At 42.5% G+C, this 16,620-nt stretch overlaps 1 protein-coding gene across 1 annotated transcript in view; it reads left to right on the top strand.

Annotated features, from left to right (window-relative positions):
• CDH23 (cadherin related 23) overlaps window positions 1-16,620 on the top strand; it is a 726,582-nt gene that overhangs the window by 534,875 nt on the left and 175,087 nt on the right. Inside the window, exons 27-28 of the mRNA XM_070753910.1 lie at window positions 6,273-6,333; window positions 7,809-7,957. Of these exons, the coding sequence (XP_070610011.1) occupies window positions 6,273-6,333; window positions 7,809-7,957 (210 nt within the window). The remainder of the gene's footprint in view (window positions 1-6,272; window positions 6,334-7,808; window positions 7,958-16,620) is intronic.

The raw sequence follows: 16,620 nt of genomic DNA, 5'->3' as shown, positions 1-16,620 counted from the left end.
GAAAGGTGGTTTTGTCCTCCGGACATTTCAGGAAAGCCTCGTAGGCAAAAAAAATCCCCCAATGTACGAACCGGAAGTTCGGGAAAACGCACTTCCGGTTTGCCGTTGTGCTGGTTTTTTGCACTCTGGAGGGTTCCAGAAAGTGTTTTCCCAAAATTCTGGTTTGCCTGTTTGGCCATTTTCTTCACTTACCAGGCTTCAGAAAGGTTTGTGCATGGGGAGCAGCGCCAGGGGGGCGGGGTGTATGTGAATGTGTGGAAGAGAAGTGGTGTGAGCACATGCACGCATGCTAGCACACCCACACACACCTTGTGGCACGTGAGCCAAAAATGGTTTGCCATTATTGATCTAGGACAGTAATGGCGAACCTATGGCATGGGTGTCACAGGTGGCACGTGGAGTCATATCTGCTGTCACATGCGCCATTGCCCTAGCTCAGCTCCAGCACGCATGGGTGCACCAGCCAGCTGATTTTCGGCCCACATGGAGGCTCTGGGAGGGTATTTTTGGCTTCTGGAGGGCCTCCAGGGGGGGGGAAGGGTGTTTTTGCCCTCCCCAGGCTCCAGGGAAGCCTCTGGAACCTGGGAAGAGTGAAAAATGGGCCAGCCAGGCCCACCTGAAGTTGGGAAATGGGTTATTTCTGGCCTTCAGAGGGCCTCCTGAGGGCAGGGGAGGTAATTTTCACGCTCTCCAGGCCTTGAATTATGGATGTGGGCACTCACACAGGCGCAATAGTGTGTGCACACAAGCTTTTGGCACCTGAGGAAAAAAAGGTTCACCATCACGGGTCTAGGATCTCCTGCTCAAGCAGAGGAGTTGAGTAGAAGATCTCCAAGATACCATCCAACTCTGTTATTCTGTGTTCTATTTCAAGATCTCATGATTGCCATTTGCGACCTTCTTAGATGGCTTCTGACAAGCAAAATCAAGGGGGGAAATCAGATTCGCTTAATGACAACTTAACCATTGCAGTGATTTGTTTAATAGCTAACAATAGGTCATAAAATCAGGCACAACTCATTTAACAACTGATTAGCAATGGAAATTGTGACCTCAGTTGTGACTGCAAGTCAAAGCCTACCTGTATTGACACTATTATTTCCTTAAAATCTGTCTTAAAAACTAATCTGGATTAACAGTCACTTGGGGTCAGATCATAACAGTTTGCATTTGAATAAGCTAAGGACCCTTGTTTATTTTGGGTTTTTGTAATTATTTTTTGTAATTCTTGCTTATTTTAACATAACAAAGTTGGAGGGGACCTTAGACGTCTTCTATTCCAACCCCTTGTTGAGACAGGAGACCTTGGCCTACTCATCCAACATCTTTTTTAAAAACTTCCAGTGTTGGAGCATTCACAACTTCTGGAGACAAGTTGTTCCGCTGACTGTTTTAACTGTCAGGGAATATTGGAACACTGCTATCAGGTCTCCCCTAGTTCTTCTTTTAATTAAACTAGACATGCACAGTTCTTTCAACCGTTCTTCATATGTTTTAGCCTCCAGTCCCCTAATCATCTTTGTAGCTCTTCTCTGCACTTTTTCTAGAGTCTCAACATCCTTTTTAAATCGTGGTGACCAAAACTGAATGCAGTATTCCAAGTGTGGCCTTACCAGGGCATTATAAAGTGGTATTAACATGTCACATGATCTTGATTCTGTTAATGCAGCCTAGAACTGTGTTGGCTTTTTTGCCAGTTTGTTAAGAGATGATTGCCAGAAATTCCTATGCACTTTAGACACAATAATGTCTTCTGGATATTTTTGTGACTTTAAAGATTAGGCTTGCTTATACCTGGAATAGGCAATCTATTTCCCACTAAATGTTCTGGACCATGGCCCACAGCCACCAATTGACTAGAACTGATGGGTAATGAAATCCCAAACATCTGGAAGACAACAGATTGCCCACCCTTTTTTTCACTACATGAAAAAAAAAAGAATATTGTTGCATGAGTAAAATGTGATCTTTGCCAGTGTTTTACTCTCCACCAGTTATCACACATCATTTCAGTTAGTACATAAATATATATTAAACGCTTCTCAAGACTTTCTCAAGCAGCTGAAATATTCGGTTATTCCATCTTTTGAGAAGAGTGTTTGGTCATTCTTTTATTTTTTTCCCAAGGGGCATTGCCTGTTTATATTTTTTATTTATATTTCCTCTAATTTTGAATAACATTTGCAAAACGCTTGTAACCGAGTCTCATAATGCACATGTTTCTGTGCTCACCAAAGGGATTTAGGAAGGTGGTTGCAATAAGCCATAGGAACACCAGGTGGCGAAATTGGGTTGTATTTCCACAAAGATCTGAAAATACCCTATTATGCACACTGTCACTGAGCTTGTTTTACCTCAACGTCTGAAACAACAACCACTGGTGTGGGTGACACCTGAGTGTTACTAGCAATTTGAATCACTTAATTTACTTAAATCCAGGAATTCCTGAACTTGGATTCCTGATGTCTGTAATTCTGGTTTGTTTATTCTTTGTGTTAGCCTTAATTACTACTTACAGTCAGTGGTGGCATTCTACTGGTTCGCACTGATTTGGGTGAACTGGTGGCAGTGGGAGGCTCTGCTCAGATGCAATCACGGGCACTCTGCGCATGTGCAGAAACATTGTGCGTGCTTCCATAACTGAACCGGTAGCGAAGATAAGTGAAGTGCCACTACTGCTTACAGCTTCCTCCAAGATATTTTTGAACTGAAATTCAACTCTTTATTGGTTCCTGTGCTCATTGAACCAAGCGCTCAGGGTGGTGTAAAAGGAGAAGTGGCTAGATTTCTGCACGGCCTGCAGTAATTCAAACGCTGTGATGAAATCTACGCCAGCCAGAAGTACAGTTGTTTTTCTGTTCAACGAAGTGCACGTTGTAATGTCTGGTGTGAAGTTTTGATGAAGGAGATTCTCCTACACAGAGCAGATTCAGATCCTGAATAAGTTCCCCTTTGAATATGACATGAAACTTGGCAGTGAAATACAGAAGCGATTGTGTATTCATCTCGTGCTTCCTCTGTAACCTCCAAAGCTTCAGTGATAGATTTGTTGTTGGAGATGTGCTTCCCTTTATCTGCACTCTCTGTGATTTTAGTGGCTTTTGCAAATCCTACTTGGGAAATACCGCTCTGAAGCCATTTCGTGATGTGCACCTGTAAAAGTGGTGGAATTCTAGTTTTAGAAACATAGAAGTCTGACGGCAGAAAAAGACCTCATGGTCCATCTAGTCTGCCCTTATACTATTTCCTGTATTTTATCTTAGGATGGATCTATGTTTATCCCAGGCATGTTTAAATTCAGTTACTGTGGATTTACCAACCACGTCTGCTGGAAGTTTGTTCCAAGCATCTACTACTCTTTCAGTGAAATAATATTTTCTCACGTTGCTTTTGATCTTTCCCCCAACTAACTTCAGATTGTGTCCCCTTGTTCTTGTGTTCACTTTCCTATTAAAAACACTTCCCTCCTGAACCTTATTTAACCCTTTAACATATTTAAATGTTTCGATCATGTCCCCCCTTTTCCTTCTGTCCTCCAGACTATACAGATTGAGTTCATTAAGTCTTTCCTGATACATTTTATGCTTAAGACCTTCCACCATTCTTGTAGCCCGTCTTTGGACCCGTTCAATTTTGTCAATATTTTTTTGTAGGTGAGGTCTCCAGAACTGAACACAGTATTCCAAATGTGGTCTCACCAGCGCTCTATATAAGGGGATCACAATCTCTCTCTTCCTGCTTTTTATACCTCTAGCTATGCAGCCAAGCATCCTACTTGCTTTTCCTACTGCTCACCATCTTCTCTAATGCCATTTTCCTAACTCTTAAAATATGGTCACATTGTGTGTTTTTCATTTTTCATTCTATAATTGTGTTAATCTCTAGACTAGATTATGCCACAGGTGGCATGCACAGCCGTATCTGAGAGCACCCAAGGGGTTGCTATGTCAGCTCCAGTGTAATGCTAATATTGAAGATGACATGGCATGTCACCTCTCACTGGTATGTCGTAGGTTCACCATGGCCAATCTATGTGATTGCTATGACTTAATAACATGTAATTAATCACACCTATTTATATGAAACCAAAGAAATCTTCATTGGTTCTTTTCTTTCCCACTTTCAAAGAGTGTCTTGCATTGTATAGATCAGAAACTCTGCAGCGATGAAAGGAATACTCTAAAAGTGACTTAGAATAGTTGAAAGATTCTGTTCTTCCCTTGATTTTGAGTACCTTGGTTCTGCAATTGGCTCCCCTTTTTTTCTTTTTCCAAAGTAGGAGAGACTGAGAAGCGAGGTGGAGAAGTTAAAATTGCAGCTAGTGGTTCCTCAGGCTTCATTTGGTACAATCAACTACAGTACCTCGAGATACGAGTTTAATTCGTTCTGGACCTGGGCTCTTAAGTCGAGCAGCTCTTATCTCGAACGACTTTTCCCCATAGGAATTAATGTAAATAATTTTAATTGGTTCCAGCCCTCAAAAAACTCACAAAGTTAGTCTAAATTATGCAGAAAGACATGTTTTTAATGAAGAAATGTACATGTACATATAAATGAATAATGAAGTTTCTTTCACTTAACTTGTAAACTTTCTTAAACTTTTAAATTTACATATGTTCAACTTCTCTGCCACCCAATCCTGTAGGACAGAGGTCCCCAACCCTTTTTGCACCAGGGACCGGCTTTAAGCGATCAAGAGAGGAATGGGTGAATGAATGGACGGAGGGTGGGAAGGAAGGAAGGAAAGAGGGAAGGGACAGGAACAGAGGAAGGAAGCAAGGAAACTTATGAAAGGGGAGAGTAAGAGAGGAATGAGTGAAGGGAGGGAGGGAGGGAAGAAGGTGGGAAGGAGAAAGAAAAGAAGAAATAGAGGAAGGGAAGGTAAAAGAGAGAAAGAAAAAGAGCAAGAAAGAAAGAAAGAAAGAAAGAAAGAAAGGGGGAAGGGACAGGAACAGAGGAAGGAAGCAAGGAAACTTATGAAAGGGGAGAGTAAGAGAGGAATGAGTGAAGGGAGGGAGGGAGGGAAGAAGGTGGGAAGGAGAAAGAAAAGAAGAAATAGAGGAAGGGAAGGTAAAAGAGAGAAAGAAAAAGAGCAAGAAAGAAAGCTGCAAGCACCCCCCCCCGAGCCCCCCAGGCCGGCTGCAACCTTTTAAAACACGCGCGCCGCTTCGCAGATGTCTCCTGAAGCCGAACACGGAAGTTAGCGTTTGGCTTCAGGAGACAGCTCCTTGGCGCTTGTATCTCGAATTTGGGCTTGTAAGTAGAACAAAAATATCTCTCCCCTCCCAGCTCTTATCTCGAGTTGCTCTTAAGTAGAGCAGCTCTTATGTCGGGGTTCCACTGTATACAACTATCATCTCAGTAACATCTCATGAACTTTTTATATTTGGTCTAGTGCAGGGGTGTCAAAGTTACGTCGTCATGGTGCTGTCATGTGATGTATCGGGACTTGCCCCACCTCGCTAAACCAGGTGTGGGCATGGCCGGAACGTGATGCACCTAGCCCACGGGCCAAGAGTTTAAAAGCCCTGCTCTAAACCAGGGGTTTCCAACCTTGGCAACTTTAAGCCTGGTGAACTCCAACTCCCAGAATTCCCCAGCCAGAAAATCTTAAAGTTGCCAAGTTGCCAAGGTTGGAGACCCCTGGTCTAGTGGTTAAAATGCTGGCCTAGAAACCAGGATTTTGTGAATTCTAGTTCTGTGTTAGCCACGAAAACTGGCTGGGTGACTTAGGACCAATCACTTTCTTTTCAGCCCAATCCACTTCACGGATTTTTTGTGGTGAGAAAATCAGAAGAGCAAAGAGTATTCATCAAAATAATAAAGGCAGGATATTAATAAAATAAAATAAATAAGAAATGTAATTTATACACTCTAAGCATAAATATAGCAAGTGTCTACTGCAGACATAACGTATCCATATTTAATAATGCCCTAAAGAATTTTTTTTTTCCATTTGGGGGCTGATTCTTCTATATATCTTTTCATTGCAGCTATTTTACAGAATGCAGGATAATAAAGTATTTTCCCGTGACTGATAATATTTGCCATCTTCATTATCATGTGTGGAACTCACCTTTTGATTTTTTTCCCCCCTTATCTTTACAGTTTTAATTAACTCTTAAAACAAGTTTATGTTTTATTAAATGTAAGCTGCCCTGGAGCTAGAATGAAAAGGGGAGGATACCACCATAAACACATTGAAACAGCTGACGTTTGATTCAACATGAAAACAGCTCCATGATTGTTTTCTTCTTGTTTGTTTCTCACAGGTGAAAGCCATGGATGCAGATGAAGGCGTGAATGGCCGCGTGTGGTACAGAATTGTCAGAGGTAAATAAATATTTTGGATATCTATATTTTGTAAGGATTCTTATATATTCTTTGAAACCATACTGACTCCCATGCAGCCTAAGTCCAGTTTCCTTGTCCGTATAGCTCTACTATTTCCACCCGGATTTAAATTATTGAGATAAATAATCTGAGTGGATTCCACTTCTAAGATATCAACCATATTTTTTGGAGTATAAAACGCTCTGGAGTATAAGGCGTACCTTAGTTTTTTGGGAGGAAATTAAGGAAAGGAAATGCTGCCTTTGCCTACCAGCATCCATCAGTATTCATCTGACTAGCGACCTAACCTGGTCAGCTTCATCTGATTAGTGTCTGATTCATCACAAACAGCTGATTGGCAGTTGGATCGGTCTCCTGGAATACCCCCCATCAGGTGAACTTTAACAACAGGTTCACTGGTTGTGAGTGTGTGCCAGGGGTGGGTTCTAAATTTTTACTATCATTTCTGTGGGTGTGGCTTATTTGGGGGAGTGGCTTGATGGTCATGTGACAGTGGGTGTGCTTTCATGGTCATTGTCATGTGAAACACTTTTCCCCAGGATAATGGAAAAGGAAGCCTGAAAAAAAGTTGGGTTACTTTAGAGGTGTGTTGTCCTTTTGCTACTTCTAAGGTCCTTAGAATAGAATAGAATTTTTTATTGGCCAAGTGTGATTGGACATACAAGGAATTTGTCTTGGTGCATATGCTCTCAGCGTACATAAAATAAAATATACATTTGTCAAGAATCATGTGGTACAACACTGAATGATTGTCATAGGGGTCAAATAAGCAATGAAGAAGCAATATTAATAAAAATCTTAGGATATAAGCAACAAGTTACAGTCATACAGTCAACATGGGAGGAAATGGGTGAAAGGAATTATGAGAAAAACTAGTAGAATAGAAGTGCAGATTTAGTAGAAAGTCTGACAGTGTTGAGGGAATTATTTGTTTAATAGAGTGATGGCGTTAGGAAAAAAACTGTTCTTGTGTCTAGTTGTCTTGGTGTGCAGTGCTCTGTAGCGACGTTTTGAGGGTAGGAGTTGAAACAATTTGTGTCCAGAATGTGAGGGGTCAGTAAATATTTTCCCCGTCCTCTTTTTGACTCGTGCAGTATACAGGTCCTCAATGGAAGGCAGGTTGGCAGCAATTGTTTTTTCTGCAGTTCTTACCAAAGACATTTTGTGATATTATAAGATCTCCCACCACCACCATCTGCCTCTCTCCTCCCCCCCCCCCAGTGTTTCTACATCTTAGCCATTTTAAGATGTGGGTGCTTTAGGGGGGAAAGGTGGAACATTGCTTGTTGAGGAATTCTGGAAGCCCATCCACCTTCAAATGGGCAAAGTGGGGAAACATTTCTGTAGTGTCTCTTATGTGTCTTTAAGATTAAACTGGATGGAGTAGTAAATTTTCCACTGTGATGTTACCCTGATATGTATTATTTGGTAGTTTTTTTCTTTCTTATCAACAGGAAACAACTTCAACAATTTCAGGATCAATCCCAGCAATGGGCTGGTCATGCGGGGTACACGACCCTTGGATAGAGAACTAAATTCATCCCATGTTCTTGAGGTGGAGGCTTACAACAGTGAGCAAGGACCAATGAGAAGTTCTGTGAGGGTAAGGTCTTTTCCCCAAATGCCCGCAAATCAGCTATCCTGAATTAATGCCATCAATAATGTCCATCCAATGATATCATGAATTGAATGTTGTCTAGAGTATTGCGTTATCAAACTTGCATCGTCACAGCATTGTCACATGGCGTATCACAACTTCCTCCCCTTTCACTAAACCAGGCATGGGCGTGGCCAGCGGGTGACACATCCGGTCCCTGGGCCGCGAGTTTGACAGCCCTGGTCTAGAGGAATTGCATTGCCAACTGGTGTTGAGAATGAATGCCGGCATAGTCAGGTCTTTGTGGCCTTATGAAAAGCCAATAGGGTGGGGGCAGTACAGACCTTGGGGGAGAGTTGATTCCATAGATTCGGGGCAGCAACAGAGAAGGCCCTCCCCTGCAGTCCCGCCAACCTGCATTGTTTAGCTGACGGGACCTGGAGGAGGCCAACTCTGTGTGCTATAATTGGTTTCTGGGAGGAATGTGGCAAAAGACGGTCCCGTAAACAATCTGGCCCACAGATTATTTATAGCCCACAAATGACTTTGTGGTTTGTTTGTTTTTTTTAAAAAAAAACACTTTTTAAATTACATAATCCATTAGAGGTAGTCCATGACTTACAGCCATTCATCTAGTGACCATTCAAACTTGCAACGGCACTGAAAAAATTGACTTATGACGCCTTTTCACACTTATGAGCACTGCAACATCCCCGTGGTCACCTGTTCAAAATTCAGGCATTTGGCAATTGGCCTGGATTTGCGACCGTTGCAGTGTCACGAGGTCATGCGATCTGCCTTTGGTGACTGCTTGGCAAACCAATTCAAGCCAGATTCATTTAACAACTGCACTACTAACTTAACAACTACAGTGATTCACTTAACATCTGTGGCAAAAAGGGTCATAAAATGGGACAACATTCACTTAGCAACTGTCTTGCTTAGCAATGGAAATTTTGGGCTCAGTTGTGCTCGTAAGTCCAATTTGGAACCCATATCGCATCTCAGAATCTGGACTTCAAATACAACTGAATAATCAAATTATCACAGATAATTCCCACTCCGTTAAACACTTCGGTATACTAATAACAAAAGATTTAAGTGCCAAAGCCCACTGCAACAACATAGCCAAGAAGGCTTCAAGAGTTATAAACCTAATCCTACGTAGCTTCTGCTCTGGCAAACTCACACTGCTTACCAGAGCTTACAAAACTTTTGCCAGACCCATCCTCGAATACAGCTCATCTGTTTGGAACCCATATCGCATCTCAGACATTAACACCCTTGAAAACGTCTAAAGATACTTCACCAGAAGAGCCCTTCACTCCTCCACTCAAAATAGAATACCCTACAAGACTAGACTTTCAATCCTGGGCCTAGAAAGTTTAGAACTAAGATGCCTTAAACAAGATCTAAGTATTGCCCACAAGATCATATGCTGCAACGTCCTGCCTGTCGGCGACTACTTCAGCTTCAACCACAAGAACACAAGAGCACACAACAGATTTAAACTTAATATTAACCGCTCCAAACTTGACTGTAAAAAATATGACTTCAGTAACCAAGTTGTCGAAGCGTGGAACTCATTACCGGACTCGGTAGTATCATCCCCTAACCCACAACACTTTACTCTTAGATTATCCACGGTTGACCTATCCAGATTCCTAAGAGGTCAGTAAGGGGCAAGTACAAGTGCACTAGAGTGCCTTCCATCTCCTGTCCTATTGCTCTCTTATATCTGCTATACCTTTCTTCTATTCCTATATCTCTTCTATTCTTTCATTGATATGTTCTATTACTATATCTATTGCTATATCTTCTTTTCTATTCTTTCTTAGATATATTTTACTATGAGTATTTCCTCTATACCCTTCATCATGTATTTTACTATGTGTATATAGGTATATACCCACTAAAACCCTCATTATGTATTGGACTAAATAAGTAAGTAAGTAGGTAGGTAGGTAGGTAGGTAAGTAAGTAAGTAAGTAAGTAAGTAAGTAAGTAAGTAAGTAAGTAAGTAAAATAAATAAATAAATAAATAAAAATTTTAAAAATTAAAAAATAAATAAATAAATAAAATAAAATAAAATAAAAACTACCGGTAGGGTAGGTCAGATTTTTATCTCACATTCATTGTAAAAAAAAAAACCACCACAAACTGAGATACTAAATAACTACCAAATAAATACCGAGGACCCACAATTCAGGTTCCAAGTCTGTAGGTTTTAAGGAGGCCAAAACAGTGGGACTCTTTCAAATTCTTTTCCTCCTCCTGCTCACCTATTTAATGCCACAGATGTCATATGCATTGTCTATTCTAACATTGTTTGGATTAAAACAATGCTTCATCCCAAATAGATATGGCTGGAAATACACAAAGCTTAACGAATACTAACAGAGCGCCAGCCTCCTGTAAAAGAATATGTTGCTCAAACAGATCGCACATTCATACCAAGGATACATTTAGGAGTCTATTTATGCTTATTAATATATTCAATAATCTTCCAAACCATTTTTCATTATTTCATATGTTTCCTAATTAACAATTCAGTGCCTTGTTGGCGACATTCACTGCTGATGACAGAGCGGTTAGGCGGGGATCTAATAAAGTCTTCAGAAAATGCTTGGCGCTTATTCTATTTTTCATCTTCTCTTGTTCATATCGTTCTGAGAAATGTTGTTTTCCTTTTAGAGGATATTAAGGGGACTTTTCTTTCCTCTGCGGTAACTCTGATTGCAGCAGCTAGAAAGAGACATTGATCAACAGGCTACTCACTTCTGATTTTACAGATAGCTGAATTTCTATCTAATTGAATTATTTTTTAAAGGTTAAAAAAAACCCCCCAATCCTTGAAGCTTCATTTATTTTAGGTATGGACGGTTTTCGTTTTGAAGGCATTATATGTGTTGCTGTTCATTAATTCTGTTATTTTTTGCCCGATTTGAACAATATTTGCACTATAGCCAGGATTAGCCATATATACAATGCAGCTGCGAGAGCAGTCATGGGCTTCCCAAGGTATGCCCATGTTACACCAACACTCCGCAGTCTGCATTGGTTGCCGATCAATTTCCGGTCACAATTCAAAGTGTTGGTTATGACCTATAAAGCCCTTCATGGCATCAGACCAGAATATCTCCGGGACCGCCTTCTGCTGCATGAATCCCAGCGACCGATTAGGTCCCACAGAGTGGGTCTTCTCCAGGTCCCGTCAACTAAACAATGTTGTTTGGCGGGCCCCAGGGGAAGAGCCTTCTCTGTGGCGGCCCCGGCTCTCTGGAACCAGCTCCCCCCAGAGATTAGAACTGCCCCACCCTCCTTGCCTTTCGTAAACTCCTCAAAACTCACCTTTGTCATCAGGCATGGGGGAACTGAGATATCTCCCCCGGGCCTATACAATTTATGTATGGTATGTTTCTACGTATGTCTGCTTAATAATGGTTTTTTAAGCATATTTTAAATTGTAAACTATTAGATTTGTTATGAACTGTTTTATTGTGTTGTGAGCTGCCCCGAGTCTACGGAGAGGGGCGGCATACAAATCTAATTAATAATAATAATAATAATAATATTAATAATAATAATAATACCAACTGCGGATATTCAAATGCCCTTGACATTATTGCAAAGGCCCAAGGGGTGAAATGCTTTTGTTCGCTTGTGCCTATTGGTCGTCAGTGAGCCAGTAAGAAAGGCAGTGTCAGGCCCTGTCCAGATGCTACCATTTGGGTTATTTTACCCTCTGCACATATGCAGATTGCTTTGCGCATGTGCAGAGAGTAAAAGAATCAAAATGGGAGCATCTGGGCAGGTGGGCGGAGCCTTGTGCTGTCTTCGTGACTGGCTCTCTGACGATCAACAGGCACAAATGAGCTGGGAGCATTTCACCTGCTTGTCCCTGCTGCCATTTGCTCATCTTTAAAGAGATTCTCTGGTGCTCTTTTTCTAACCGCACAGTTGTCAAATATAGATAACTCCTTGACTTACTACATTTCATTTAGTGACCCCTGGCACTGAAAAAAGGAACTTGTGGCTATTTTTTCAGCTTACAACTGTTGCAGTATCCCCATGCTTGTGCAATCAAAATTCAGATGCTTGGGCAACAGAACTCATCTTTTTGACTGTTGCAATATCCTGAGATCATATCATCTCCTTTTGCGACTTTCCAATAAATAAAATCAATAGGGAAGCCAGATTCACTTAACAGTGGTGTTACTACAGTACATTAACAACTGCAGTGGCGCATTTAACAACTGTGGGAACAAAATGGGGGCAAAAAACTCCCTTAACAAATGTCTCACTTAACAAGAGAAATATTGGCTCAGATGTTGTAAGTTGAAAACTACCGTGAGTTGCTGAAATTCTGCTTGGGGCAGGGGAGATAACCTCGGGACTTTGAATCTGGATTGTAAGTAGCCCAAAGGAAGTTTCTTTATAACTTCAAATAGTTGCTAAGTGACTGTTTGTAAGGTCAGTATTAGGCAAAGGTTTGCTCCCAGTTGGCTCATGCCTGTGGGTCATTGGAGAGCTGGTCATGAAGGAAGCTCAAGGCTCCAGCTATCCACCCAGACACTGACATTTGGGTTCTTTAACTTCTGCACATGCACAAAGCATTCTAAGCATGCACAGAGGGTAAAAGAACCCAAATAGCTGTGTCTGGGAAGATGGGCACAGCCTCACACTCCCTTCACGACCGGCTCTCGGACAACCCGGAACCACCTTCTACCGCATGAATCCCAGCAGCCGATAAGGTGCCACAGAGTTGGCCTTCTCCGGGTCCCATCGACCAAACAATGTCGTTTGGCGGGCCCCAGGGGAAGAGCCTTCTCTGTGGCGGCCCCGGCCCTCTGGAATCAACTCCCCCCAGAGATTAGAACGGCTCCCACCCTCCTTGTCTTTCGCAAATTACTCAAGACCCACCTTTGCCGCCAGGCATGGGGGAGTTAGGATATTCCTTCCCCTAGGCCATTACAAGTTATGCATGGTATGTTTGTGTGTATGTTTGGTTTTTTTATAATAAGGGTTTTTAGCTGTTTTATTAAATTGGATTGTTACATGTTGTTTTTACCATTGTTGTTAGCCGCCCCGAGTCTGCGGAGAGGGGCGGCATACAAATCCAATAAATAAATAAATAAAATAAACCCACACAGGCAGGAGCAAACTGGGAACATTTCACCTTCAGTTTGTAAACTTGGCATACTCCTGGCAGAAGAGGAATCAAATTTGGATTTTGCTGCTGAAGACAGAATAATTCCACTTGACTGGTGGAGGAATGTGGATCTGTAGTTGTGTAAGCGTTCTAAATAACATCTGAGAAATAAAACAAGTCCCAGTCCAATTCTCTCAATCAGAGCTTGATTTATTAACAGGACCATGTTAGCTACGCCGTTGTCATTCCGATTCTGAGTCCTTCCCAGTATAGTTCCCTCTAAGCTGAGCAGTGAGCAATCGCTCACTTAAAAATCATCATCAACTCAGAGTTTTCCAAACCTGCCCAGAAGCCGAGCGGGAAAGAGTGAGAGGGAAGGAGAGAGAGAGGAAGAGAGAGAAACAGATAGAAAAAAGAGAGGAAGGAAAAGAGAAAGAAAAAGAATGGGAGTAAGGAAGAGAGAAAGAAAATCAAAATCTAGTTTGAAACTAGCTCAACTATTTAAGTGGCATTTTGATATTGATAGAGTTGCCCTATTATGAGCTCACTGTTATAGACACACAGTACAGTATTTTATTTTGAAATTCTCTGAGGCAAAACAGGGTGGGGTTTTTATTTGTTTGTTTGTTTGTTTGTTTATTATTTCTGTGCCGCCCAGTCCCAAAGGGACTGCCGCTCAGACACTATACTTTTCTGCCCACCCCAAAAAAAAATTAGAGGGAACACTGCTTCCCAGAATCCCACCTAGGTTAAGGTTCATCTTACATCTCCCACACCACAAGTTCATCACGAGAGCCAGTCTGTGTGCAGGGGCTTATCAACTTCCTCTTCTCTTCAGTTGAGGCAGAACAAACGGTGGCCTTGGCTTGGAGAAAGGAATCTTTGGTTTTGTCTAGTAACTTTCCCCTCTGACTACTCACTACCCCTCCCATCCCCCCTTGTGTTGTGTAAGGCTGAACTCTCTAACTCCACATGAAGACTTCGGCCTGACAAGTTGATTGCAAGGAAATTTCTTATATTTATTTATTTATTTATTTATTGGATTTGTATGCCGCCCCTCTCCGGAGACTCGGAGCGGCTAACAGCAACAATAAAACAGTGCAGAATAGTAATCTAATACTAAAAACAATTAAAAACCCATTAATATAAAAACCAAACATACATACATACATACCATGCCTAGAATTGTAAAGGCTTAGGGGGAAAGAGGATCTCAATTCCCCCATGCCTGACAGCAGAGGTGGGTTTTAAGTAGCTTACGAAAGGCAAGGAGGGTGGGGGCAATTCTAATCTCTGGGGGAAGTTGGTTCCAGAGGGCCGGGGCCGCCACAGAGAAGGCTCTTCCCCTGGGTCCCGCCAAGTGACATTTTTTAGTTGATGGGACCCGGAGAAGATCAACTCTGTGGGACCTAACTGGTCGTTGGGATTCGTGCAGCAGAAGGCGGTCCCTGAGATAATCTGGTCCGGTGCCATGAAGGGCTTTATAGGTCAGAACCAACACTTTGAATTGTGATGGGAAACTGATCGGCAACCAATGCAGAGTGTTGGTGTGACATGGGAATATTTTGGAAAGCCCATGATTGCTCTCGCAGCTGCATTCTGCATGATCTGAAGTTTCCGAACATTTTTCAAAGGTAGCCCCATGTAGAGAGCGTTACAGTAGTTGAGCCTCGAGGTGATGAGGGCATGAGTGACTGTGAGCAGTGACTCCCAGTCCAAGTAGGGTCACAACTGGTGCACAAGGCGAACCTGAGCGAACGCCCCCCTCGCCACAGTTGAAAGATGTTTCTCTAATGTGAGCTGTGGATCGAGGAGGATGCCCAAGTTGCGAACCTTCTCTGAGGGGGGCAGTGATTCTCCCCCCAGGGAAATGGACGGATAGATGGAATTGGGAGGCAAGACCCACAGCCACTCCATCTTGTCTGGGTTGAGTTTGAGTTTGCTGACACCCATCCAAACCCTCACAGCCTCCAGACACTGGCACATCACTTCCACTGCTTCGCAGACTGGACATGGGGTGGAGATGTATAACTGGGTATCATCTGCATACTGATGATACCTCACCCCATGCCCTTGGATGATCTCACCCAGCGGTTTCATGTAGATATTAAATAGCAGGGGGGAGAGGACCGACCCCTGAGGTACCCCACAAGGGAGAGACCTAGAGGTCGACCTCTGACCCCCCCCCACTAACACCAATTGTAACCGACCAGAGAGATAGGAGGAGAACCACTGAAAAACAGTGCCTCCCATATATGCCACAGCAGCCTATTTATGAGAGTTGGTTATGTGTCTGTACATGTGTGTGCAACCACAGTTGCTTCGTCACATCAGCAAATGTGGCCCCAAACCTTGATTTGGCTCTTGAATTCTAAAATGTTCCCTTTCCATACCTGGTACTCTTTGCTGTGAGTGTTCCCTAACAGCACTTGGAAATGTCAGATTCAGAGGAGGAGGAAGACGCAGAAGCTGTCATTTACCCAGAAGTGGAGGAGGGTAGTGGTTAGCATGGATAGCAGTAGTTCTTCAGACAATGGGGGGGGGATAGATAATAGCCCTTGGTTAAGTGCCAACTTTAGGAGGTTAGAGAAAAAGAAAAGATGAGATTTCAGGAAAGAAATTTTGAATCTGCTATTCAGAGTATGTGTTCTGTCGGGCTCTCTGGTAGACTCCTCCCAAATATTCACAGGTACAAATTTCAGACACACACACACGTTTGAAAATTCAAAATAATGTTCTTTATAATGAAAATTCACTTAAACCAAGCTCTCTTTTGGTATAGCAAAGATCACTTGTCTCCAACCAAACTGGTAATTTGTACAAGTCCCTTATCAGTTCTGTGATACTTAGCTTGCAGCTGTGAGGCAATTCACAGTCCTTCTTCTTTCACAAAGTGAAACACACGTTTCTCTGGTTTAGTTTCAAAGCGGGGAAAAATCAGCACACAAAAGGTCAAAGTCAGTAAAGCAGTCACGAAACACAATGATCAGATAATCCTCCACAATGGCCAAACCCACAGGCTGCTATTTATAGCAGCCTCGCTAATTACCACAGCCCCACCCAACCACAGGTGGCCTCATTTTCTTTGATAATAATCTCTCAGTTGTTGCCTATGCATTGCTCTCCGCATGTGTGGCTGTATCATTAACTCTTGTTCTGAATCCAAGGAGGAGCTAGATAATTGATCTCCTTCTGAGCTGTCTGCCACAGTCTCCTCCTCCCTGTCACTCATGTCTTCTTGGTCAGAGAAGCCTTCATCAGCAGATTCCACCAGGGGCAAAACAGGCCTGCAGCATGTGGATGTCTCCCCCACATCCACAGTCCTTGGGGCAGGAGCTGGGCCAGAGCTAACCACAACAGTATGTAAATTAATTAATACCTCACATCCGGAGATGGCCAGAAATGAGGGATACTTTTCTGCAAAGTGAAAAAGACAAGATGGATGTTCTGCCAATTCTCCTGTGAAGTGATGTACATTGACAAAGTCCAGCGTGGAAGAAAATAAATAAAGAAGTG

The sequence above is a fragment of the Erythrolamprus reginae genome, chromosome 5 (assembly GCF_031021105.1).
Source record: "Erythrolamprus reginae isolate rEryReg1 chromosome 5, rEryReg1.hap1, whole genome shotgun sequence".
Classification (NCBI taxonomy): Eukaryota; Metazoa; Chordata; class Lepidosauria; order Squamata; family Dipsadidae; genus Erythrolamprus; species Erythrolamprus reginae.
Note: the sequence above shows the minus strand (reverse complement) of the source record. Positions and strands in the feature narration are given on the sequence as shown.